We start from the raw sequence: 26,620 nt of genomic DNA on the forward strand, positions 1-26,620 counted from the left end.
CATGAGATACGGACTTGACTCTCCCCTCCTTCCCACTAGCATGGATTGTATGTTCGCCTCATCCCTATTTTTTTTTTATTTTCTTCTATCCTTGTACACACCTGATTTCGCATCGACCCAATGCTCTTTCGCTGGGGGGGGATGGGGGGGGGGTGATAATGCCACGTGCCTAGCACTGCTAGTCCTCCGCGCTTGGTCGAAAAGACAACGAAGCGGTGGTTGGCTGGAGAGGCGAATTTGTGCTAGAATTAGCTCTGGGGTTACAAGGACCAACCTCATGCTTGGGTTTCCCTCTAGGCCTACCTGCACGGCTCTCCTGGGGTCGTGACAATATTCAGAATGAAGACATCACATTAACGACTTGGTGTTCCTAACCTAATCTGCGCGTTGTTGCGATTGCTTTCACGTACCTGTTTCGGTACCCTTCGTCGATCCAGGAAACCACATCCTCTGGTATCGGGTGAATGGCTCGCCGTACCAACCAGTGCTTTGTCTGGAACACAAATTGTGATTCGAATAGCAACCCTGGTCGTGGGGTTGTCAGTGCAGTCGGTTATTATCATCAGTACTTACCATTAGACGCCAGAGTAGTACACTGTGTTCAGTATATACCGGCAGCACAGTTTGCTAATTTCACATACCGTTCAATTTCTTCAATATCACGCATTTAGCTAATACGCTTCGAAGAGCTCAGTGCTTACTCAATAACTGCGTTATACATACCGCCTTCTTAAGCCTGAAGCAATTTTCTCGAATTAAGGAGTGGTATATGTTGCTAAAAATAAAAGCAAATGAGGTGAAAAAGAGGGATGCATCGAAGGCAGGCCGCACAACCGCTAGCAGGGAATAACCCTTATAAAATTGGTCTACAGACAGGCTATAGACTTCTTATAGACTCTGTTGTCTTCCTATAGATACTTCTTTTTGTCTGTTCATAGTCAATAGAGTGTCTATAGACAAAAGTCAACTAAAAGTGTATGGCCATAAATCTATAGATTGTCTAAAGACTGTCTATGGCACTTGTATTGCCTATGGACTGTTCTCTAGGATTTGTCTATAGCGAGTCTACAGACTTCATAGACAGAAGACTATGAACAGTCTACAGACTGTTTAAAAAAATTTGTAAGGGAAGGCCGACACCGCATTGGGTTACCTGACATTGAGAAAAACCGCGGAATGTAGATCCCTACCCCGTTTGCACTGACGTTGAACGACGGTGTCCTGGGCGCATTCAATTTCGCGAAGGCGTCCTTATGGCGCTCGGCGGGCGTAAACGGCTGATGAGGGGCCGGTGTGCTCAGCATCATGAAGAAGGGACGCCGCGTGTCGGGCCGGTTCTCCAGAAAGGTGAGCGCCTTGGCTGCCTGCAGAGAGCACGCAATATCAAGGTGATAGCCAGGTGTGCGTTGCCAAAAGCCATTTGTCGCCAGGCATTAGCGTACCCTAGCTTCACGAATTATACGAACGCAAAAATTATAACACACGTGTTCTCCAATTGAAACCTGGGAGTTTACATTGCATACCTGTGCACAGTGGTTCACTTCTCTCAAGAGTTCATTGTGTAGAGAGAGACGCTTCACGAACTCATTCTGTTAACATCTTGCTCATGAGAATTAAATGGATGTGACCCGGTGGTAAGAATAAGACAAAAGCCTTCAGTTACCAAACTTTTCTTCGCTGTAATTATTGACTTTCAACTTCACAATGAATTACCTAATAGAAATGACAAATTTTTATTTTTTCATGTGCTTTCATTTTAGTATAGCAGAGCTATTCCCATTACTTAAGCTCGGATAAAGGAAACCAATTTGTACTCTTCTGGAAACCGGTCGCTGCAATGAACACGACACTATCTATCTTCTATAATTTTGTTTTTCTTGTGTTGTGGGAGACGTCCACATTCTCTCGTTCCTACGCTCTGAATCATTCGCTGTTCATTTCTTGCTGTTAACGTCGCATTTTCTTTCCTTGTATTTTCATAATATGCAGCGTAAACTCAGAACTATCGTATGCTATGTATAGCTCACGTCTTTATACCATGAAGCTCAATTGCGAGAACTTCCTATACCTCGGCGTGAGCGCTTCCGACAACAATGCCCACAGATGAAAAAAGAAGAGAAGATGGCGCCATGACAATCCGTTTCATATGGTTTCAGGTATGTTTAATGGGAGTAAAGCTTAAATTTATTTTCACATTGTTAGTTATGCCTCCAGTGATCCGTTCTCTACAGAGCAGGCTTGAATACCTCGCCAGTGCGACCATTGGCAGTTTGTCCTTGAAGAAAGGATAATGTGGCCCGTGATTGTTCTTCGCCAAAAAAAATAAGTCGAGGAAGGCGCTGCAGTAGTGTCGTCTGCTCATCTGTCGACTAGTTTACGTGAAAGAAACTTCTTGCTTCCTTTAGCCCTCATTAAAATATTTAACACTGCCTTATACTTACTTCCTCTGTATGTTTTCATTAGCACACACTGCTTGTTCTTCTGCTTCATGGTTGAACTCCAAGGAATTCCTTTCCTAGTCTTAGACCAAGCTTAAGCCCTAACTAGCTTAAGAACCTAAGTACCGAATTAAAGCTAAATAATACTTAAACACTGCTGTATACTTCGATTACATGAAACCTGTTTGTGCATTATAAGTTTTTCTGCTAATTTCGTAGTGGAAAATTTTCTGTGCCTGTTGTCGAACCATGGACAGATGATCTTATAGTTGTTTACCATTACATCTGTGAGGTAGTCCTCGTCTGGATTGTCACCATGCTTTTCCGGTACGCCGTTCACCGAGAGAGTGTAGTTGTAGTACACAGAGTTTCCCACCTGCGTCAGGAGAATAGGCAACCAAAACACTTCCGGAAATGCCATACAAAGCTCGAAAGCGGAACTTCAGTAGGGAATATAATTGATATTATGAGCACTGCATGCACGAAAAAGCCGAAAGGTCGGGATGAGTCCTTTTAGAAGGAGTAACTGTGTTTTAGGGCGATAGCTGCGACTATCGATCATTCCATCTTCTCAAAAACCTCCTACGCCACCGCATTCCCTCCTGATTTCCAACATGCTCCTTTCCATTTCCATGTATGAATTCAAATGTTGTTCGCCTGGTTCGTAAATACCTTTATTTGTCTTCGGGGAATATTGTGTGGCCAATAGGGGATAACGCTCTGACTCTGGACTGAAAGCGCTCGCCAAAAGTTTTGCGTCTTAGCAACTTTTCGCGCACATGAACTGGATATGTAGCATACTCACTTTATATTCTGCCAAAAAAACCCCTTCCGAGCATCAATGGAAAGCGGAAATTAACAAAATGGCTGATTAACAAGAGTAGCAACTGTCGAAATATGTCCACGCGTCGGAAAGTAATCTGGTTCCCTCCAGAAACCCTTATTGAGGCCTTTCTTTTATGTCGCACTAGGTAATGCTGTAAAGGTTTGACACCAACTACCTGTAATTCAAAGCTGCAAGAAAAAAGCGAGACGCTTCGAGCACTTCCGTGGGGTTCACAGGAATTCAGAAAAGCTCAAGTGGAAGCAGGTTTTCAGCACAAGTGACTCAGGGCTTGGTGTAAACTTCTCTATAGTCGGCAGAAATTTGCGCGGATTAGCGACTAGAGTTTCAACAGAGACCCGAAGTCTATTTGGTGAATTTGGCCCTTAGTACAAAGTTCTATCGTTTCTAAGCCGAAAGATTTCCCCGGAGGTCGTCGGACACTAGCACGCATGCAAGGAGAGTGCATCGTGAGCCACCATGGCCATGAGACTTTCATTTGATGGAAGGACGCTGCCACTGATATCCTACAGCTAGAGCTCCTGGGCATTATCGGCACTATCCAGTCGTTTCTTTCGCCTCCCTCTTCTTCAACATGTGCAGCCTGTACGGACTTTCAGGAGGTCCTCAGAGCTTTCCGCCAGATAAACCCTCTGTTAGACGGCCGCGCGGCCCTAGATGTCACAGGAAAGAAATTGAAAGCACACTCCGTAGACCTTCAGTGGATTCCTAGCCATATAGGGACCCTGGTAATGAGGTGTACATCAGCTCGGCCGCGAAATTCTCACTGGGCGCCTGTGATACCGGCGGTGGCGAAAGGGTGGTCTACAAGAAGGCCATCAAGCTGCACTACACACACACATGAGTTCACACGTAGCTAATCTTACTCCGCAGCGTCCGTCCCTCACGATCCGAGAAGCTCCCGTATACCCCAGAATTTAATTGAAATTACTCTTAATCCCCGCTTGCCTATAGACAAGCCTCAGGCTGTGACGTCAAAGAGATGTGGTAGCGCTGGCGTCAGCAGTGACTTTCGTTGTGTAGGCAAAAGGCGGGACCGTCAGGATTGAGTGCGCCACGCTTGAGTCTTTTTCGGGCACAATTCACGGTGTACCGATAAACTGTGGTGCGCGTGGAGAGAGAGAAAACCGTTAATATACAAATATAGAGGATGAGCGGGCGCAGATAGTGAATGCCGGCATCATCTCGGTACGCGTGCCTAGTCCGGGATGCCGTAAGCTCCCGTCGCCTCGCGAGCCCGGCGAGCGAGGGCAGTTCGCGCCGTCACACTGGAACACTCGAGGAGGAAGGTCTCCCAAGTCTCTTTAGTGGGGGTGGGGTGGGAAGGGAAGTGGGGACAGTGTTGACAGGCCCACACTATGTGGAATAGAGAAGAGAGCTCGTCACACTGTGGGCATAAAGCAATTATTTACGGGTCATAGCGAGCAGCCATTGAGAGGGACGCCAGCAGGTGTTCGTCTGTAGCTGTCGCAGAATGCGTTCGTCTGCCTTCGACAACATCGTTGCTGGTGGAGTGAACTTCCTGTTTGATCCGCAAGTACAACATTAACTGTAAGACTTGAAGGTCTTTTTCACCAAAGGTGCCCCGTTAGAGACGATCTGCTTGCTTGACGACAATGAAAACTGCCCGATATATAGGAGTGGGGCTTCTGTTTAAAAATGTCACAAAGAGTTAGGAACAACGTTTACACCTTCTTGCTCAAAAAGAGAAAGCTGTCATTGGAATTCCACATTAGTTTCAGTGTTGTGTTACGAGTCACTGCTGAGAAAGAGCGAAAAATATTTAAAGAAATAAAATAAACAATGAAATTCTTGCGAAAAGTTCCGTCCTTTTGGTGACTGTTACCTTTGTGCATTATTTGTGCCGACTTTCCCTAAGGTATTTTTGATTATGCAACTGCAACATAATGTTTTATTATTATACTCCTTATGAAGTCTCACTACACCTTTACCTCGCTCTCTACGTCCGAGTTTCAGAAGTCCGCGGTACTGACTGACCCATCGTTACTCTTACGGTCGACTCCCGTGGTCGGACAGTCGCAATAGTTAAAACCGCTCATAAAACGAACGCAGAATGACACCCTTTTGAATACGGCAGCCCTCAGGGTGTTTGTAATTAAGGGACGGGTAGTATGTTGACGCACAGGAGTGGTGTAGACCAGTGACAAAATGTTAAATGGCGATTAAAACTCTCCTACGCGGATCACCAGCTTTACCACGGGTCACATTGTGCTTTTACATTCGTTGTATTCGCTTTCAATGCTCTTGCCACACATGAGTTAGTGAAGATTCTATTCCTGCTCTGGGAGGGTCACGATGAGTGCTTTACGGTATGAGAAATGTGTTGGCAGGGACTTACTTTGAAGTGCAGTGTGTTCGCGGGTAGCGTCCGGAAAGTGTTCGTCCTTTGTGTGACCCGACGTACAGCCTTTGTCAGAAGTTTAGAGCCCAGGGGGTTTGTTTCTGGGCCACACTGCTTTGCTCGTAATGCGCGCTCAGCGTCCCAAATCGCCTGAAGGTAAGAAGATTTTTCATCCTGCTCCCTCCGATGCGCAGGACTTCCATGAGTGCTACAGGAGCACGACATTAGTGCTTTGAAGCAAACCCCCTGGGCTCTAAACTTTTGACAAAGGCTGTACGTTTGCGGCTGGGTTCTATAACTCACGTACAGCGTTCAGAACACAAGGCGCAGCCTCGGTGCATCCCTGACCTTCTCGTAACCTGACTGATGCGCCACGTCGCCGCAGATGGGTTTATTATTACTGCTGCGGCTGCTACTGCTCATGCGCGCAGGATGCCTTGCTATGCAGTTATTTCAGGAGGTTATCATGACCGGCGTTTCAAGCCATGTGGCGCTCTCTTGTTGGACCGGGCGCTCCATCTGATTACAACTAAGGTAACGCGGTGCGCAAATCAGCGGCTATGTGTACTGGGTGGTCACATGACACCGGACGCGGAGGGTTGTAACCTTGGCTTCAAACGCTAACACTGGAAAAGACAGAGCAAGCTCTCTGGATGTGGTTTAGGGGCCTTTGCGAGTTCCTTTCACTTGCGAAGCGCCTTGCACAGGCGATGTCAGTGTAGACCACTCTGAAGAAATGAAACTTCACTCATCACACACGCGCCATTTAGTACTGTTCTTGAGCTGCATGTAGCATGCACGAATTGGAGGCTACGGACGATGGCAGTCCTGGATGATAGCTGATGTGAGAAACCGAAACTAAGACACCAGATCCTGCTTTCACTAGAAAGATAAACATCCGGACACCTAAAAACTGCGCCTTACCACGAGCGCTAGGGGGCTGTTCCATAGCCACAGGCATTATTTTATCGCATGCATATGAATGCCTGGATATGGAACATTAAAATGGGACGCAAAAGGGCATCGAGTCTCCCATTAACTATTCGCCGCCGCCGCTTTTAAGAGGGCCTGCTAATCATTAGTACTTACCAGAGCATTCCAGTGGCTCCAGCCCGGAGGCACGTGCTGAACCCCACCCACCTTCTTTTTGCCGTACTGCGAAAAAGGGCGGAGGAATTTCTCATGTCTGCCTTTTTCAATCAGCCAAAATGGAGTGCATAAACACCAAGGCGGCAGCATGATTTGTGTAGAGACAAAATTCAGGCAGATTATTCCAACATTGATCTCGCATTCCTGCAAATAACTGCTATCAGCTGTTTCAATTAAACAATAATCGGTCACACAGCTGCACATCTTATTTGTGTCTGTGCAATTAGCTTCTCTCGCACACAAGCATGCCCGCGCTCGCAAGCAGGCGAACACGCCCGCACGCACAAGCACCCACCCGCACACAGGCACTTCCAACATACCCAAACTCACAACATCGTCTCCCAAGGCCGCCGCGGTGGCTCAGCGGTTATGGTGCTCGGCTGCTGACCCGAAAGACGCGGGTTCGAACCCGGCCGCAGCAGTCGCATTTCGATGGAGGCGAAATTCCAGAGGCTCATGTATTGTGCGACGTCAGTGCACGTTAAAGAACCCCAGGTGGTCGAAACTTCCTCAGCGCTTCACTATGGCGTCCCTCACAGCCTGAGTTACCTTGCGATACTAAACTCCCATAAAAATCAAAACAAACAACCTCTCCCCTCCCACCCACACACAGTGACATTTTCTGCTGTCAAACTTGTGTGGTAGAAGGTGTGTTGTATTGACATTCGTATCGGGCAGTATTAAGCATGAAATGCTTTTAGCTCCTGTTGTCGGCAGTGTGGTGACGTCACGGCGAGACCGAGAGCCAACATCCGGGCACTGAATTCTACTCATCTGGGCACTGAATTTCACACACCCGGGAGCTGAAACGAGAGCATCCGGGCACCGTACGAGATTTAACGAGACTCTCTAAGAGAGAGGGCCGCTTAGAGCAAGAGGGGAGCTCCAGGGCGAGAAGGGCTTTGGGCGGAAAAACTGCTTCCGCGCCGTCCCCAAGGATGGCGCCGCGGTCCCACACACATGCATGTAAAAGACCGGCCGCTGGGCCTTCAGCTCATGAAGATTCCCCCTTTGGCAGGCAGATGTATACACGCTCGCGGAGTATTCGAACGCGCTGCATGTCAGGCCAGCGTCTTGTCGTGTCCGCGTACGCTTCTGCATCGTCCTGCATTTCAATGCCGCCACCGTCAAAGCTGCTTAAGCCGAGCAATGGAGCCCGACAGACACCGGATACAGCTGACGAGGCAGGGCGGAAGAGATTCCCCAGACACTCACAGGAAACGATTGCGTCCACATGGACCAGTGCACAGTACGTGTGGTGTGGTGTGTTGAACACTAGACCCATTTCAAGATTTTGACTAGTACCATCCACAACCAATGTGTTATGCGCGTAAACATGTCATGCTTACTCTACTTTCGGTTACAGGAGCTGCAGGGATTTTTTCTAGCGCTCTGTCATTCCGCCCGTGTTCGTATGCCGTTTCGCATTGCAGGGAGTGTGAAGGAAAGGGGCGCGGATAACTTTACCCGAGAACTACAGCTCTGTATCGCCAAGAGTGGAGTTTTTCTCGATAACTTATGGAGGCAATTATTATCAGAAAAGAAAAGGAGCAGAATTTTAATGTAGGTAAACCGAGCATACGTGTGAAAGCGTGTGTTTTGCCTGGTTGACTCATGCGTTTGCTTTTGCAGAGGTTAGCCTTTGATCAAGGTTAAGCTGATCTGATCTGTTCAAACAGCATATGGATGTTAATGAAGACGATGATGTGCAATGCGCCGCGCGAGAGTGTGCTGCAACTTAACACGAGGCGTGATCGGCTGTGGCGATAGCAGAGAGCTCTCGTGCACCGGCCAGCGAAGCTGATCTCTTCAGCCTGCCGCGGGTTCGAAACCCGGTCGCATCTTCATTTATTTTATTGATTTAGGTCAGACTTCAGTGATTAAACGGCTTTTGCAGCTTTGGTCGTGAGGTAGAGCTTTCGCTCTGAAAATGGTTAAAAACGCAACATCACTGTTTGATGAGCTCAACCATTCTCTTAATAACCGATGGGAACTGTGAATGGCTCTTCTGTGTTGGATCTCCATGGGCGGTCCGGATGTCACAACCACGTACTTACCTGGTTGAGGTACTTGCCGGCGTAGAAGGTCTCGTAGCCCGCCCTACTAAGGGCCACGGCGAAGGCACAGCGCTCTGGACCACGTTGCCAGCCTAGCGAGCTGCAGCCACCAGACACGGAGTTGTTGTGCACGCCGGCGTTGTGCACATACCGACCTGTCAGGATGCTCGACCGGCTTGGGCAGCAGAGCGGTGTCGTCACGTACTGCGACCGAGAGACAGCGGATGTCGGGAATGACGGGAAATCAGGAATGGTACCATTTCCCGATCCCAAAACGACTGTTAGGCGCATTTCATAAGCGGTGATTCTCGATCGAGTATAGTGTAGCTGCTTCCTTTCCTCGCAGCTGCCGTTTTGCTCTTGCCACATCGCGCCTACTCAGGTAGGGATCAGTGAGCGGTCAGCAAGTTATTGTAACGCGCAAGGAAAGAAATCAACTTTCACAGTGACACCTAATTGCATTATGCGTTGGCAGCTGGATAGCATTAGAAGCCGCTGATGCCTTTACATCGAGTTTATTGTTATTGTTTCATGGTTGTGTTTGCCGACCCCTATACGTCGATTTGCTCACAACCAAACAACTCTTCGGGTCCTCTAGCTGCTGGTTCAAATGTGTCTAGAAGTTGCGACACGGACACAACGAAGATACAGTGAAAGGTATTGTTGTCACTGGCGGTCTGGTGACGTCACTTCCGTTCTGGTGGCGTCACTTCTGGTCTCGGGTGTCATGTGATCGACAACGAATTTTCTTCCCTATTAGACTTCCGGTACTATCGCATTAAAACGCGGAATTTAGGAGAGTGAGAATGTGACCAGAAAAGAAGTAGCAGTGGCCTGCGTCATAATGGAAACCGAAACAAGAAAAATTTCCTGCGCATCATTAAGTGCGTGAGAATGGCCATGTTTTCCATAAATTTGTCCTAGCATGACGAACATCATGTTGCGCAGAAAAGACAGAAGAGGAAACATGTGCAAGAGATAAGTGAAGTATTTTGAATCCAGTTCACCATATTAACCTCGCTAGAAGATATATCAGCTGGCACAATGCCAAGTCATTATGAGCATGGTGACTGCAAAAGACAGTAGAAAACTTCCCTAGTTTTGACAAATCTGGCACACCGGCACTTCAGAAACCTTTTGTTTTGGAAGGAGAAGCGGTGGCCACAAGGCATCTATTGCTCATTTGAGTCCGGCTCACGACGAGAAAGGAACAGAATGGACAGTTAAACCAGAAAGCAGGAAAGCCTAAATGCTACAGTCATGACATTTACGATGATGATGAATCTACCCGTTAACTGAAGTTGTTCCAGTGCAATTGGTGGCGATGTTAGTCTATCGTTAACTTACGTATATCCCACGACGTCCAGCCGCACGCATATCTCTACTCTGCAGCATTACGAGTATATGTTGCGTTCTGCGATTTCTACTGGCGATATCGTGGATTTTAACAAGCAGCAGAGAAACTGACGGAGGAAAATTCCCGCGAATTCGAAATTAATAAATGTGAACATACAGATAAGAAATGTCCATCTTTGCTACTTTCAGAAACACAAGTGATGAAAGAAGAAATTGAGCATGAAGCACTTCTTTTTTCATTAAATAAAGACTAGTAGCATTTTCCCTACATTTCTTCTTGGAGTGTGTCAGGGGTTTCGCATCTGCGGGAGAAACCATCTGGTCTCGTAAACTGGATTCTCGTTTTCAGAAACAACAAGGTTAAAAATATTTGGAGCTTTTCTATACAGCATTTTGCAGTTAAAATTTTCTTTCATTATAACATCATTGGCCTAAATGGCAGCGAGCTGCTATTTGACGAGAAGAAGTCTTTGCGGAAAAGCTTTTGCGAAAGACGGTCACTGAGGTGTCGCTTGAGCCTAGCAATTTAAAGAGGGCCGTCGATAAACCGGCACACCGGTGAGCAAGCCATGTTACAAAAGAATGAGGAGCGCTTATGGTGGCCCAAGATGAGCAGCAGCGTCCGTTCGTTCGTCACTAACTGCGAATTCTTCTAGCAGCCAAAGCGCCTTTCGGGATGCCAGCCTGGAGGTCTTACCACCACTGCACTTCCCGAAACTACATTCAATAACCAGTGGCGTCGATCACGTTGGCTGACTGCTCACAACGGCGGCAGGCAATTAGTACGTATTACTGTTGATTATTTGTAAAAATATGTAGAGGTTTCTGCAGTGCCCTCTCTCTGCTAGGTATGTCGCTGGTTTTTTTCAAGATCGTCTCGAATGGAGGAACAGGCTCCCACGAGAGCTGATAACGGATCGTTCAACCACCTTCCGGAGTAGCGAACTCCACACCTATCTGTGATGGGCGGGAGTTGAGCACCACTTTGGATCGTTTTATCTCCCGCAAGCGAATGACCTAACGAAAAGGTTGAATCAGACTGTCCAATCTTGATTAACTCTACAGTATAGAAGTAAACATGGTGAGGGAGGACTAGATCAGCATCTCCGGTCGGCACCCGGCGCACTGAGGACTTCTCTCTAAAATTTTGCTCTGACAGTGCTCTGTGAGGTTGAGTGCGGTGAATAGCCTAAACTTACGGTAGCGTGCAACATGAAAACTATTAATGTCGACTACACTTGACACTACCTGCGGCTTGCCAGAACATCGGATGAGAAGCGCGAAGAGAGCGTCTCATGCGGAACAGGCACCGAAGCGCATCTTCGACCACTGACGTCGGGCAGCGCCATGCTTCAAAGTTGGAGACGAGGTTTGGGTGCGAGCGGGTATGTAGTCGTCAGGTCGGGGACTCACCACGGAATTGCATGGACCCTACACCTTTACCGGGCGCTTGGGCGAAAACACATGGCGTATGTGCACTGCGTCAGTTGAAGCAGGCGCGGACAGAAGGAAAAACAACTTAGTTGCACATGTGTGACACTTGTCGGAAAGGGCCCGTCCGTCAGACTGACGATGTCGTGGTAACTGCTCTGTTTAGGTTTCCAGTACTGGCCGAGGGTGGAACAGTAGCTAAGATGTGGATGCAGCAGCGAAGGGAAGACGACAAAGCGAAAGAGAATAAACGGAGTGAGCGTTCAAAGGGAGAACTACGTGCACTGCTTCTCTCCTATTTGAAGCTTTTTTTTTGACCAGGCCTTTCGACCTCCGTTGCAAAATATGTTGTGCCTTGTAACTCCTGTCAACGACGATAACTGTGCACGTTTCTTTCTGCTGGCTTCCGACCACCTCGGCCGTGTCCTTTCTTTTTGAAGTCTTCATAATCAACCTCTATGGACCTCTATATCTTCCTCTCCTGCGGAAAACAGCCGGAATGCTACTGCCGTCGACCACCTCACCTGGTATGTTCAAACAGCGGCCCCTTTGTTACCACTGCGGTGAGGCTGACCTTATCTTGCAGCGGTGCCCTTATCGCCGAGCTGGAATTCGTGGATTTCATCCGCGAGTCCCCTGTCCGCTCAATGGCGAACGGCCCCGCGAAATTGAGGAGCACCTGTCAACGCGCCGGGATCACACTGATTTCCCTCGCCCTGACTACCGCCCACCAACCTCTGCCCGCTATCGTTCATTGAGTCCCCGTCCTTCGACAAGCCGTTTCAGCCGCTCACCGAGTCCTCACCGGGGAAGCTAGACCCAGCGGCCTGCGGAAGTAAGGCCGCTGACGAGCGAACAGCCGAACATCCTCCAACGCGTTCCCGACCAGACGACGGCTATCAAACGAAGACACGTGACGATCACAAACGGTGTGCAGCTTCGGACTTACCGGCCGATATCGACGATTTAGCAGTTACGGCATTGGCTGATACGGGAGCGGACTATTCGGTTATAAGCAACGAGCTAGCAAAGGAGCTGAGGAAAGTTTTAACCGCGTGGACGGGGCCTCAGATTCGCACAGCTGGTGGGCACCTAATCACCCCTGTTGGCCGGTGTACGGGGAGAGTTACAATCGACGGATTTGTTTACGTTTGTGACTTTGTTGTCCTACCTCACTGTTCACGCGATGTAATTCTCGGCCTGGACTTTTTACAAGCTAACGGCGCCGACGGAAGCAATTGAAAGAGCCGACCCAGACGACTACAGGATGCCCGCACTGCGTATTGCTACTGATGACATGACGGTGCCTCCGCGGTGCAGCATGATGGTCCCCGTGGAAAGTGACTCACCTGGTAATCGAGACGTTGCGGCAGAGAGAAACGTCAGCCTTCAACTCGAGAAAGGAATCTGCGCTGCAAGAGGGCTTGTTCGCTTACGGGATCGCTCTGCGACACTCTTGATCACCAACTTCGGAACCGAGTTCCAGCCCCTTGCTAAAGGGACGGCCGTCGCATACGTTACCGACTTCGTTGAGCCCGCAGAAATATGTGCTCTGGAGTTACCGTCGCCAGACGGACGCGATGCAGCAGCCGTTCTGTCTACCGTGGACATTAATTCCGGCTTCTCGGTGGGTCAGAAGCAGCGCTTGTTAGAGCTCCTTCACGATTTCGCACAGTGCTTCGCCACGACATCAAAGGTAGGGCGCACCCCGGTAGCCAAACACCGCTTCATCGTCAACGAGGAGACTAGCCCCATATCCCAACACCCGTACAGAGTGTCGCCGATGGAACGCGAGGCTATACAATCGCAAGTGCAAGAAATGCTTGCAGACGACGTAGTCCAGCCGTCCACGAGCCCCTGTGCTTCGCCTGTGGTATTGGTGAAGAAAAAAGATAACACCTTGCGATTCTGCGTCGATTAACGGAAGTTAAATCGTGTCACGAAACGTGACGTTTACCCCCTTCCACGTATCGACGACGCCTTGGATCGACTGAGTGATGCTAAATATTTTTCTTCAATTGACCTTAAGAATGGCTACTGGCAGATCGAAGTGAACGAAGGGGACAGAGAGAAGACAGCGTTCGTGACACCTGACGGCCTTGATGAATTCAAAGTGCTACCCTTTGGATTCTGTTCTGCGCCAGAAACCTTCCAACGCATGATGGACACCGTTCTTTCTGGGCTGAAATGGCAGACATGCCTAGTGTACCTTGATGATGTTGTCGTTTTTGCTCCTAGCTTCGAGGAACACCTCAACCGGCTGCGAATGGTGTTACAGGCGCTCCGTTCGGCACAGTTGACGATAAAGCCCCAAAAGTGTCACTTCGGTTTCGAAGAGCTCAGTTTTCTTGACGTGATAAGCGCTGACGAAGTCTGTCCTGACCCGGAGAAGACTGCCGCTGTGGCAAAGTTCCCGCGCACAAGCGACAAAAAGTCCGTTCGTAGGTTTCTGGGCCTCTGTGCCTATTACAGACGTTTCGTTGAAAACTTCTCAACAATTGCTGAGCCCTTCACAATGTTTACTAGAGACAATGTCTCTTTTGTGTGGCACGAGGATCAGGAAGCTGCCTTCAACGAGCTACGCAGCTGCCTGCTAACTGTCCTAATACTCGCCCATTTTGATGAACGAGCTGCCACTGAAATTCATACTGACGCCAGCAATGTTGGTCTCGGCGCTATTCTCGTTCAGTGGCAAGACGGCAACGAGACAGTCATAGCGTACGCCAGCCGCTCCCTCTCTAAAGCAGAGGCAAACTACTCTACCACAGAGAAGGAATGCCTCGCGGCAGTGTGGGCGATTAGCAAGTTCCGACCATATCTGTATGGTCGCCCGTTTCGAGCTGTAAGTGACCATCATTCGTTATGCTGGCTAGCCAACCTCAAAGACCCTTTGGGACGGCTTGGGAGATGGAGCCTTCGGCTCCAGGAATACAACATCACGACAGTGTACAAGTTCGGCCGTAAGCACAATGACGCCGATTGTTTGTCACGTGCACCTGCCGACGTTGCTCCGGCCGACATGGAGGACGACTTCCCGTTTTTTTCTCTCGTCACGTCGTCCGATATGGCCCGGCGTCAACGGGCTGACTCAGAGTTGAGTCCGCTCATCGAGCATCTGGAGGGCCTTAACGTCGCTGTTCTGCGGCTTTTCGTTCGAGGTTTGGGTTCCTACAGTCTCCGAGATGGCGTCCTTTACAAGAGAAACTTCGCGCATAACACGGAAACCTTTCTTCAGGTTGTGCCATCCGAACTCCGTCCAGAAATCTTGCACGCCTGCCACGACGAGCCATCGGCTGGCCATTTGGGTATTACCCGGACGTTTCCCAGCATTCGTACGAAGTATTACTGGCCAAAGTTCCTCTCATCAGTCCTGGAATATGTGAGGACCTGCCGTGACTACAGCGACGAAAGACACCACCAGTTAAACCCGCAGGGCTTCTCCAGCCCATCCCGCCGCCTACAACACCTTTCCAACAAGTTGGCATGGACTTGCTGGGCCCATTCCCATTGTCTTCCTCTGTGAACAAATGGATTGTTGTGGTGACGGACTACTTAACGCGGTACGCCGAGACACAGGCGCTTCCGCACGCTAGTGGTGCAGAAGTGGCTCAGTTTTTTATGACATCCATTGTCTTGCGTAACGGTGCGCCATCAGTCGTCATCATGGATGTGGAACCGCCTTTACGGCGGCATTAATGCGATCCCTCTTCGACCTTACCCACACCAGTCACCGGAAGGCAACAGCCTATCATCCCCAAACAAACGGCTTGACTGAACTCCTCAACCGGACGCTTGCAGATATGCTTGCTATGTATGTCGACGTTCAGCATCGCACGTGGGACGAAGTTCTTCCTTATGAAACCTTCGCCTACAATACGGCAGAACAGGAGACTACCCGTCTTACACCTTTCCAGCTGGTCTACGGACGGTGTGTCACTACCATGCTGGATGCTATGCTACCCGCTGGTCACAACGACGCAGACATCGGCTCCTACGCTGAAACTGTGATCTGTGCCAGTCCTGTCCTCGTTACAATTATAATGTGCTGGGGAAAACGGCCACGGTGAACTATCGTGTAGAGTCTGGCTCACCTTTTCATGACCGTTGCTACTGTGGCACCGAAATAGTGCGTGTGTCAAGTTTGAGGCCCTTTACCCGTCGCCTTTGATCACTATAACCGGCGGCCACAACGGTCGTTTTCTCGCGGGAGGGAGGACGAAAAGGCTATGAGTATTGTGCTCGAACACCACCTTCAACGCTGAATATTTATAATTATCTACCGTCTTCGCCTTGGTACAAGGCTTTCATTCCTGCTAGTAGGAGTAAAACAAGCCTGCTCCGGTGATTCTCCGTCTCACAATACAGCATGAGGTTTAGGTGATAAAGGTTGATGGTAATCATACCTTTTCCTTTGACAGTCTCTTCTAGTCATCATTTAAATAAAAAAAAAACGAGGACCCTGTGACGATGTGCTCCTTGAGGCGTATATGCAAATTTTCATAAACGGTCCTGTTTTGCACCTATGTGTCGAAGCACATGTTTATTAGCGAGAGCATGAGACACGAATTTGTCATGGACCAGAAGTTTACCTCAAGCGGTCCAGAATAAAAAGCGTGCTCCAAATGAGGTCGGTAATCGGGCGCCTCCACCGTTCATGCATGGCGCACACCCCTTCTTTTCACTCACCGCATTGGCGAAAGTTACCCCTTGGTCTCCGAGTAGCTGGCGTGTCCTCGCCAGTGGTTTCTGGAAGAAGGAGGTTTTCTTTCATTCCTCTGCCTTTTGTTTATGAAAACGGGCACGACAAAACAATAAGTACACGCGAGGTGTGCTAGCGCTCATATATTTTTATATCTGGACACGAATGCTTTGGATGCAGCTGTGATTTTCAGCTTTTTGTAGTTTCGTGCCACAGGATATCGAAGCACATCTGTGTGTTAGTGTCTGATCTGTGCATTAGTGGGAGTTTTCTCACATGGTAGTAAGCGCCTTCTGGCCTGCTTGCGTGACATACAAATTGTATACACTCTCCTGCAATAATGCCCTTCGGGCGCTGAAGGTGAAGAAGTGATATAAAAACAGCTAAGAAATTTCAGCACATTTTCTATGCTTTAACTCTTATAGCCTCCAAGCCGGCTGTAACATGAGGGTAACACCTCGTGTTTTTTTTTTCCGCGAATTTGTTTGTTGGTTCCATCTTAAAGCAAATTCAGGCGTAATATTTAGGCAGTAGCCTCAGACGGCATCACAGCTGGTGAAAAATCGTAATGCGGGGCAAGTGGTTTTGTGGTTTCGCAAACATTGAACAGCGCAGTGACAGATAAAGCGGCAAAGGAACGGCGAGGAAAAGTGTGTAAGATTCGATATACGGGCCAAGTCGGGCCAGTCGATATACGATCTACAGCCTCGATTCTAAAAGTACAGTCGTAGAGACGTTACCTGACGTCAGGGCGTGCTCCCAAAAGAGACCATTCCGCTATTCCATAGAGGGCTCAAACACAACGATACGCAGAAAAAAAAATCCTTCCAACTAACAAGTCTCACGAAGAGAATATGGAAAAGCAATTGCCGACTTTAGCTCTGTAGTTTTCCATTCTTACTCCACGCTGTCTTTTAAAGTTTTAAAGTTTCTTTTAACGTGTGTCGAAAGCTCAACTTCTGTATTCTTACGCAAGCAGACCACCTCTGAAGCCTCCCTTCGCGCAAACGTCCCAGGAATTGCATGCACTTAAGAGAAGAAAAAAGTTTAATAATTTGTATAAGGTTGGGCACCTATGGCTATTACAATTAAGCAGACAAGTGAAGGAAATGGAGGTGCTTGTTATGGCACACACGACAGAAGCCTTGTCACTGAAACCAAGGAGCATAGAGATTTTTTTTTTATTTTTGGTGGTAATTATTTATAGATTACTACTGCACTCATTTTTATCACTTAGAGGTAATTGACAGGAAAGGAGAAGAAAAAACAACCACATGCCGCCAGTGGCATCCGATCCTACGACCTCGGAATTTCGTGTCCGATGCTCTACCAACTGAGCTACGGCGACGGCTGCCGAATCTTCTAGAACCTTTCGGAGGTGTTCATGCGTAGTGTAAGCGAACCTTAAGAGTGTTCAACAACGCCACCCTCGTCTATAGCGGCAGACGTAGAACGTCCTGTATTACGGCAAGTGCTACGTAGGATCGTGATCGAACGGTGAAGGCGGAAGCTGTGCGAGAACTTTCTTAAGCTACCTGTGGCATCGAGTCAGCCGGATTCGAGGCACTCAAGGGTTACCGCACAGCTTCCGCCCTGACTGTTCGATTACGTTCCTATGTGGCACTCGCACTAATGCAGGATGTACTACGTCCGCCGCTATTGACGAGGGTGGCGCTGGTGAACACTCATGATTCGGTTACACTACACATGAAAACCCCCGAAAGGAGAAGATTGGGCAGCCGTCTACATAGCTAAGTTGGTAGAGCACGCGACGCGAAATTCCGAGGTCATGGGTTCAGATGCCACGGGCGGTATGTAGTTGTTTTTTCTTCTTCCTTATCTAAGCTATAAAATAAATAGAGTATTAAGCTCCAAATAATTAACGCAAAAAATTGAAAACAAAAATTCTTTGTGTTTCTTGGTTTGAGCAACTGTTGGTTTCCTTGATGTATAGCTATTCCAATCTATCCAAATGTACTCGATTTTGGCCCATATCCAATTCCGGCATTTCGTCGATGACCGCTTTCTTTTTTCACTCCATCATTTACCCCTTCTCTTACGGCGCGGTTCGGGTGCTCGTCAACTTATGTGAAACAGTTACTACGTAATTTCCTTTTCTCAAAACCAATCTTCAATTTTCGACGATCGTTTTGTACTCTTGTAGCCGCATGCATCCGGCTTCTTACAAGAGCATATTTACGCCGAAAGTTGAAGGGGAGGAAGGAGAGGAATGACACCACCTCAAATTAGCGACAACTCAATCACAGATCCGATTACGTATTTACACCTTATTCTGGCCGCTTTACACTTCTGAACCGCTCTACTGCTACCAGTGTACTCCTTCAGCTAGAAAAAAAGAATAAATCACGTGTGAATTATGTCCCCATATGCACAATAGATTCAATATAACGCATGGCTCTTTTAACTGTCTGCCATGACGTAGGTATTTTTCTCTCCGGTAAAGACGAACTTTTAACTCTTTTATAGCAAACAACTACAGCAAAATATTATACGATGCTCACCATACTGCCTAATTCCACATCCAAATCATCCGTCAGGAAAAAGACAATGTTAGGCTTCCCTGCCTGCACATGGAATGTGGATGCAGCGATGATGACAGCCAGCAGGACCAGCAGGCAGTGCGCCATCATGAAGGGGGCACTGTGGCACCAGAGCTATCGATGGCTTGCAGGTGCTTGCGGCCGGTTGAAGCTATGGGCTCTGAGAGAGACCGGTGGAGCAATGGAAGATTACGCCGCCTCTGTTGAACCTGGGCTGGATGTGCAAATATGGTGATGCTATAGGACATTTTGTAACTGGTTTCTGTACCTGAACTGGCCATTAGCGATATCCGCTGGAAACATAGCCAGCGCGTCAGTGACGAAACTGATTTACGCTGTCTACTGACAGCTCAAAGAAGCAGGCTTCAGATGTGGCACGACGGTTTGTCCAGCCAGGCAGTTCGCGTTAAAATGGAAATTGAAAAGTAACTCTATTCTCGTTCGAAAGCAGCTAAGTAAATAATGCACAAAAGGGTATAAACTTTGGTATCAGGGAATTAACACGCATTGCAAGCTGTATTTTGCTAACACAATTTTTTTTTTCAGCCACTGCGTTTGCTCAGTGGTTATCAGGCTCGGCTCCTGACCAAGAAGACGCGGGTTCGATCCGTACCGCGGCGGTTGCATTCCGATGGAGGCGAAATCCTGGAAGCCCGTGTACTGCAGTGCGATGCGAGTGTATGTTAAAGAACCCCAGGTGGTTGCAGTTACCCGGAGCACTCCACTACGGCGTCCCTCATAGCCTGAGTTTCTCTGAGACGCTAAACCCCATAAACCAACATTTTCTTTTCCCTGTGGCTCTGATCTAAAGCAGTGTCATCATCTCACAATAACCTTTTTTTTTTGCTCGAACGGTAATTGTTTTAGGAATTCAATATGTTTTCAACGACGGTGTCCGACAAGAACCATCATAGGAATAATTAAGAATTATAGCCATTCTTTCAATTGTTTCTGAAAAATTTCTAAGGTTATGCTTTAACACTTTAATGTCTCTTTATTCCAGAAACGCTTTCGTATCATTTCGTATTTCTGCCATGTTATGTTGTATTGCGCATGGTGTTGCTTTCTAAATATACGTATTTTACGTTACCACTTGCAGTTATTTTCTTTTTCGCCTCGAAGCACGCTTTACACTCGTAGCTTGGTATTAATTCACAACAAGAGAGCGTAAAGAAGCAGAATTCAATTATTTATTTATTACCTTAATCGCTTTTATTGCGTGACAGCATGAAAGATACAATGCATGAACATTTAGGTATACAAATGAACACAGTCAACAAAACAAGGAAAAGCACCTGCCCACACATTGAGAAATTTTGTCAACAGGTTCCAGTAACAGTGTAATGTACTGCGGACTTGATGTAGTGCAAGGGACGGTGAATTGAAAACTTCGGAAACAGATGATACCTCCGCTCTTCACTCACCTTATTTATCATCATCGCCCGTTGCTTTCGCTCAGTAGCTCACTACAGTTTTTTCCTCCAGTGACCTCTTAATATACTGTTCCTTCCTGGTATTAGTCGTTTCTACTACTCTTAGTCTCGGCATTTTAAATGGCTTTGATACGTCGGTAGCGGGGCTTACTGTAAAGTTGTAAAATCATCAACATATCACAATTTTTCAATTTGGAAGGGCAAAATATTAGAAAACGAAAGAAGATGGCAATCGATGCGCTTAGTAAATCATCTTGTCCCCGCCGTTCTGAACAATAAATTTCATGTTTTCCAGCCTCTGAACGCTGCTACTAGCATTTAGAGCCACAAGTATACTATACATATTACCATAAGGTCATAAATAAGGGCGATTCTCTGCTTTCTACGCTGCATATAAAATGCACTAGACACGCGATGAACAGTCTAACAGCCAAACCCAAGGTCTTCATATCGTTGTCATAACACACTGGACAAAGCGCTGAGAGAACAAGGCAGTGAAAGATGCATCGTGGCAATCTTAAGCGACTATACTAAACACAGCGTGATATGTTGCCTTGAAATATTGTGCCGTTTTTGTTTTCGGTCTGAACACTCTCTATGATTCCATCTGCATAACAAGTACATTGTTATAATCTTGATGACTGCAGAAAAAAAAACGGTAAAAATGCGTTATTACTTTTTTTTGTATGTTTATCAGACCTCGCATTCAAGCAGGTTAGCGTTGCTTTTACGATATCGCGTTTCTGCATTCTGGTCTCATAAGGAGCGATAGTCCATCGGTTGCCACGTACATGATAGTGACATTGCGGCTTTAGCACTGTCCAGATCTTTTAGAGAACGTAACATGGCCAAACCTACGTCGAAGAAGGCAAGATTCGGCTTGACGTTCGTCACAGTATGTTTGGGCTTTTATACACACAAGGCGCTGCACATGCGTTGTAATGAAATGAAGCACCCACCTTTCTTCGAAAGCCGGCACGGACCGTGCACGTACGGATGAATGTCTGCTAGAGACATGTGCTTCCCCTCAGTGGCTGTATCGATGGCGCCCCAGATGATAAGAACTTGTCGGTAAACACCGTGGCAGAAGCGAATAAGTGGCCTGATAGCCGCTATCGTGCGGGAGGAACCCTTCGCTTCTCTTATATCGGTTTCAATTTCCGTGCAGGCAAGGAGCTTTTTGGGCTCCCCTATCTTACAATACTTGACTCGAACTTTTGAGTGGGCAGTCTGAAAGGCACGGAAATCATATCCGCATGATCGGCTGCCGTCTACGGCGATGCATTGAACGGAGATAGACGTGAACAGCATGCAGACTGGAAATGAAATCGAGTAAGACTGTAGTACACTGTCGGCTGCCTGTGAAGTCAGTTTTCAGTGCAGTGACCGAATAGCAAGCAGTCGAAGCAACAAATCCGACGCATGCTCATTTCGATCGAAACACGAACTGGACATAAAAATACCCGGAAGAAAAGTCTAAAGAACCTGAGGCATGATAGCTAGAAAAAGAAAAATAGTTGGAGGCAGCAAACCCGATCATTTGATTAGGCGCGAATACGAGGCGCCGCTCCTAAAGAGTAAGGAAATGATTAAAACGTCGTGACAGTATAGGCGGTGTGCAAAATCTATTTATCATTGATTACATGAACATTATATCAGTTCATGTTAGGGCATCACTTGATCGACATGCTACAGTGAATACTTCGACGACGGACAACAGTGAGTTTCGCCACAAATACCTCGGGTTTTGTAACTTTGCTAGTCAAGTAGCGCTTTCGTGCTAAAAATAAACCGGCCGAGATCCAGGTTGAGTGACGACCGCGGAAAGTGGAGTGAGAGGAAAATCGGCACCGAAAGTGAGTGCGCACTATTCCATTGGCTGCATCCAACCCAGCGCGGCAAGAGGGGAGGAATGTGTTTACAACAACGAACGCAAATTCATAAAAAAAATCTTCAGTGAGTAATAGAGCCATCGAAACTAAAGGTAAGTGTAAATGCATCAGATGTAAAACATGAAACCACTATCGAGCCATAAAAGCCAGCAAAAGGAAAGCAAAGTTACTTGGCGCCACTTTTAGTTAATGGGAGGCGGCAAAAAAGAAATATACCAAACGGAAACGGATATCAGTCGACGCGCATCCTACTAGCGCATTCTTTGTGTCTGACCATCCAGGCGTCTGTCAATACTTTACTTGAGACATACAAATCGGGAATTTTATGCCCACTGGTACCAGCAACGGCTCGTCTGCGCGCTTGAGCAGCTGGGTTGAGCCGATTGAGAAGCTTCAGCCGATCGGTTTCGGAGAAGTTCTGCGATCTACCACTGGGACTTCTCGTTCTTGGAGCACCGGCTTAACTCGGGAACCTGCGATGGAGTATATTGTCCTCACAGGCTCCCTGCACCCCTTTGATAAGCAGGGAGAGGTCAGGCGATGGCAGTGGGGTCAGCGGGAAATAGAGGAGGTGGTGCTGCCGCAGAGGCGACTGCCTGACCTGGCCAGGGACGACGACATTTGGCGGCGGGGATCGTGGCCCCCCGAATGCAACTCGCACACCGGTTGCTCTCTCCGCTACATGTCGTTCGTGCTCGGCCTGGCCCTGGCCACTTCGGCGGCGCTGTTCACCACGCCCGCCGTTCTCCTGGTGCGCATCAAAGCCTGCCAGCGCGGCTGCTGCTGCTTCCTGTACTAAGATACCGTGCGACGATTTCTACGGGGGAGCTCCCGATATTTTACGTGTCTTTTTAGAGCGATAGCTCTACTCCTATCATGACCCCCCCCCCCCCCCATCCGGCGAGTTTCAGCGTACGACCTCTGGCTCCGCAATTTGACCTCTAAAGAGCCGCACGTGTTTCCAGTCACATACGCCTCGCAGAGCTTAGAAGATGTGCGCTCCGTCGCAGGCGCCGCGTTGCGGAGAGGAGGGAAGAAGGCATCCCAGGTGTACCACATACTCCCTCCGTGACGTCACGCACCGAGTGGAGCAGGAAAGCGTCTGCTGGCATCGAATGCGCAGAGCATGAAAGTGGGTTCTGCATAGACCGCCGGTGCAGTTTGATGCGTTCAACGGAACTCTGGCTGTGTTCGGTGCAACGGCCGGTCGCCCACAGCGAAATCCCCGCGATCACACACTTTGCCACCCTACACCCCACCCCCCAATGCGTTCTCTATACAGACTCGCAGGCAGCTTTGCGTGCCTTCCATTAAAGAGCCCTCCCTTTCCCTTCCCGACTGGCCTTAGATGCCGCCCTCTTAGCATTAAGCCCACGACCGGTGACCCTTCGGTGCACCCCTGGTCACATGGGCATCCCCGGCAATGAGCTGGCTCACCAGCTTGCCTGCGAAACTATATACCGGGCGCCGGGGATCCCATGGGCGAGCCCACCGATGGAGCAGGCGGTCAGGGCTTACAGACACACTGTCGACGAATATTACGCGCAGCAAAAATTGGACTTAGCTGATTTACCACCAACACAACCATCTTTATCGATCCGTGAAGCTCGCATTCTCCGCCGAATACAGTTTAATCTCCAACGTACACCAGCCAAACTTTAATTGTACCGGTACACTTCCACACCTCAGTGCCCAAACTGTCCACACACATATGCAGACATAGAACACTGCCTTACACAGTTGTTGTTGCGACTGAGAGAAGGATGAAAAGGAAATTGCACGGGCCTGCCAACTGGCTCCAGCCGAGCCACCACCGCTGTCACGTGCAGATAGAGGAGAGTTAAAAGATCGGAGGAAAGAGAAAAAGAAAAGAAGAGACGCGCATCGCAGCAACAACCGCGTCCGCCGAAGCGGACGCTGGCTGAGAAAAAATCTGTGGCTTAGCTTGGTTAAGCCCGGTAATTGCGAAAGCTATATCCGTACGTACGCCATGGTACGGCTCGTAGTGTAGCTGGTGGTGGTGCTTGTGGTTAGACTTGTGGTGATGCATCGGTTATACAATCCAATCAAATTCAATCCAATTCAATCCAATCCAATGCAATGCAATGCAATGCAATGCAATCCAATGCAATTCATTCCAATCCAATTCAATCCACTCCAATCGAATCCACTCGAATCCAATCCAATCCAGTCCAGTCCAGTCCAATCCAATCCAATTCAATCTAATCTAATCCAATCTAATCCAATGTAATGCAATCAAGGTCAAATGAAGGTCAATGGTGGTCACCTCCGCGGCGCGATGGTGGCCACCGGCCGCGGCACGATGGTGGTCACCGGCCGCGGCACGCAACGGCGTGAAAGTGGAAGTAGTATTGCTTTCGCAATAAAAACAGATAAGCGGCCGTAGACGCGATACTGCCTTACACAGTGCCACGTAGCCTTCCAGTCCCCCGCTTATCCTTTCCCGCCACCCCCACCGTGGCCCATCTGGCTTGCCTCACGGGACTTGAACCTGCAACGCGCCCTCGTCACCTTGGCCCGGGACCTCTTGAACGCCTAACACAAAGGCTGTTAATAAAAAGTGTCTCACCACCACCCGGCCGGGCAAGGTAATGTGAACCATTGAAACCAGCGTTGTGTCGTATCACCGGATTTATCGCTCGACATTAGGCTCAGCAGCGGCGAACCCCTCAATGCTTTTTTTTTTACCTTGTGCAGTTGTTCCTTTCTTCTCTTTGCTTTCTAATTTTCTTCTTCCTTCTTTAGTTCCTCCTTTCACAGGTGCAGTAGCTTAAGGATGGCGTTCGGCTGCTCATCCCAAGGTCAGCCACAGGGGGCCGCATTTAATTCGGAGCGAAATTTACATTCGAGCTTAAGCTGTGCGACGTCGGCGAGTTAATTAATCCGAGATGTCCCAGATGGCCTAAATTAAAGTGGAGGCTTCCACTACGGCGCCTGTCGTAGCCTGCCGTTCGCGGCTTTGGGAATGAAACTTTGCATGCTGTAGCATACCGTTTTTTTCTCCTCTTACTTTCTCCAAATTGTTCCTCCTTTGGTGTCATTTCTCTAACATTTTCTCGGGTTCATTCTTTAGAAATTCGCGAAGTCAAAGCTGGAAAGGCGCACCCTGAGAGGTCTTCGGTCAGAATGCACACTGTGGCGCCATGGGGCAAATCTGCGGTATTTTAGGCTACTACATTCGAAAATGCCGCAACAGCATTACTGCGGTAGCCTTGTAGGCAAGTTAGCAATGCATATATTAAGGCGAAAACCTTGAATTGCTCATTCTCCCGTTCGACCGGCGTTACATCCAGCGCCTGAATGACGGGTGTCCACCGAGATATGGAGACAGTTACTGCTTAATTTCCTTTCCTCAAATACAAATTTCAGGTTCTCTATTACGGCCCCTCTTTCTCTTTATTCTTTCACTCCCACTTGCTCCCTTCCTGTACAGTGCGGCTAAGGTGTCCACCGAGATGACAGAGAATTACTGAGCCGTTTCCTTTGCTCAAAAAGCGTTGCGTTCAAAGGGCAAGGCATCGCCAGGCATCGCACCGAGCGGATGGTTGCGTTCCATGGACTCCCTGGCAGCGCTACAACACACTGTCGCGTTCTACTCCAAAAAGCGCACACCAACACCGGACCAGTGGGAGGCTGCGCTGTCCAGCTCGAAGCGTGAAGAGCAGCTCAAGCTCATCGACAGGGCTCGCAAGACTGCAAAGGCCGCTGGGGCCCTGGACTGAGGGCTCCACCTACGCTTCGAGAGAGAACCCTTGTAGTACAATAAAGTTTTTCATTCATTCATTCATTCCTAAAGGCGAAGCTTAAGCGTCATTAATTAGCAGTTAACAAGCATTGATATGAAGAGCTGGAGAGAGACGATGGAAAAGAATAAACAAAGAACAAGCGTCGAATATTTCGCACTGTTCCCTTCAAAGTGACTTCGCTGTCATCGGATGTGTGTTTGTCATGCGGATGTGCGTCAGGAAATTGTTTTCTTTGTTTAGACATTTCATCGCGCCCAACGGGGACATCGCTTTGTGCTCTAATGCTGACGTAGAAAATTTGCTGGAACGGCTCATCGCATGTTTTTTAATAATGCGAAAGCATTGTATGGCGCATGAAGCAGAGAATCCTGCGTTTTCGTTGCCCAAGCCACACGCTCCGAAAACCCACGTGACGTCATGACGTCATCGGCAGTGCCTACATCTTCAGGAAAGAAAAAGAAAAAATACTTCTCAACTAACATTTCTCTTGAAATAGCTTTCACACCCAGGCCGGTGCGAACAGGTCATCTTCGCTCGCCTCTTTATTAAAGCACTGCGCCATCACCGCAGCAGGAGATCCCTTGTACCAAACTACAAGGCTATCGCGCTAGGCTTGGGCATTGTCATTTTC

The 26,620-nt window shown here is 48.3% G+C and overlaps 1 protein-coding gene across 3 annotated transcripts in view; it reads right to left on the bottom strand.

Moving 5' to 3' along the window:
* Positions 1–21,372, bottom strand: part of LOC149360280 (N-acetylglucosamine-6-sulfatase-like) — a 49,490-nt gene extending 28,118 nt beyond the window's left edge. For 2 of the 3 annotated variants that reach the window (XM_089572235.1, XM_089572233.1), the window contains exons 1-8: positions 21,290–21,372; positions 18,859–19,111; positions 16,324–16,383; positions 8,851–9,054; positions 6,734–6,799; positions 2,716–2,814; positions 1,191–1,364; positions 411–493 (exon numbers count right to left, since the gene is read on the bottom strand). In XM_089572235.1, the coding sequence (XP_089428361.1) occupies positions 411–493; positions 1,191–1,364; positions 2,716–2,814; positions 6,734–6,799; positions 8,851–9,054; positions 16,324–16,383; positions 18,859–18,987 (815 nt within the window). In that variant the 5' untranslated portion in view covers positions 18,988–19,111; positions 21,290–21,372. The remainder of the gene's footprint in view (positions 1–410; positions 494–1,190; positions 1,365–2,715; positions 2,815–6,733; positions 6,800–8,850; positions 9,055–16,323; positions 16,384–18,858; positions 19,112–21,289) is intronic. The other variant, XM_089572234.1, reaches the window with a different exon arrangement.
* Between the last annotated feature and the right edge of the window lie 5,248 nt (positions 21,373–26,620).

Source organism: Amblyomma mixtum, chromosome 2, assembly GCF_055824585.1.
Source record: "Amblyomma mixtum isolate Tamu chromosome 2, ASM5582458v1, whole genome shotgun sequence".
NCBI classification, from domain to species: domain Eukaryota; kingdom Metazoa; phylum Arthropoda; class Arachnida; order Ixodida; family Ixodidae; genus Amblyomma; species Amblyomma mixtum.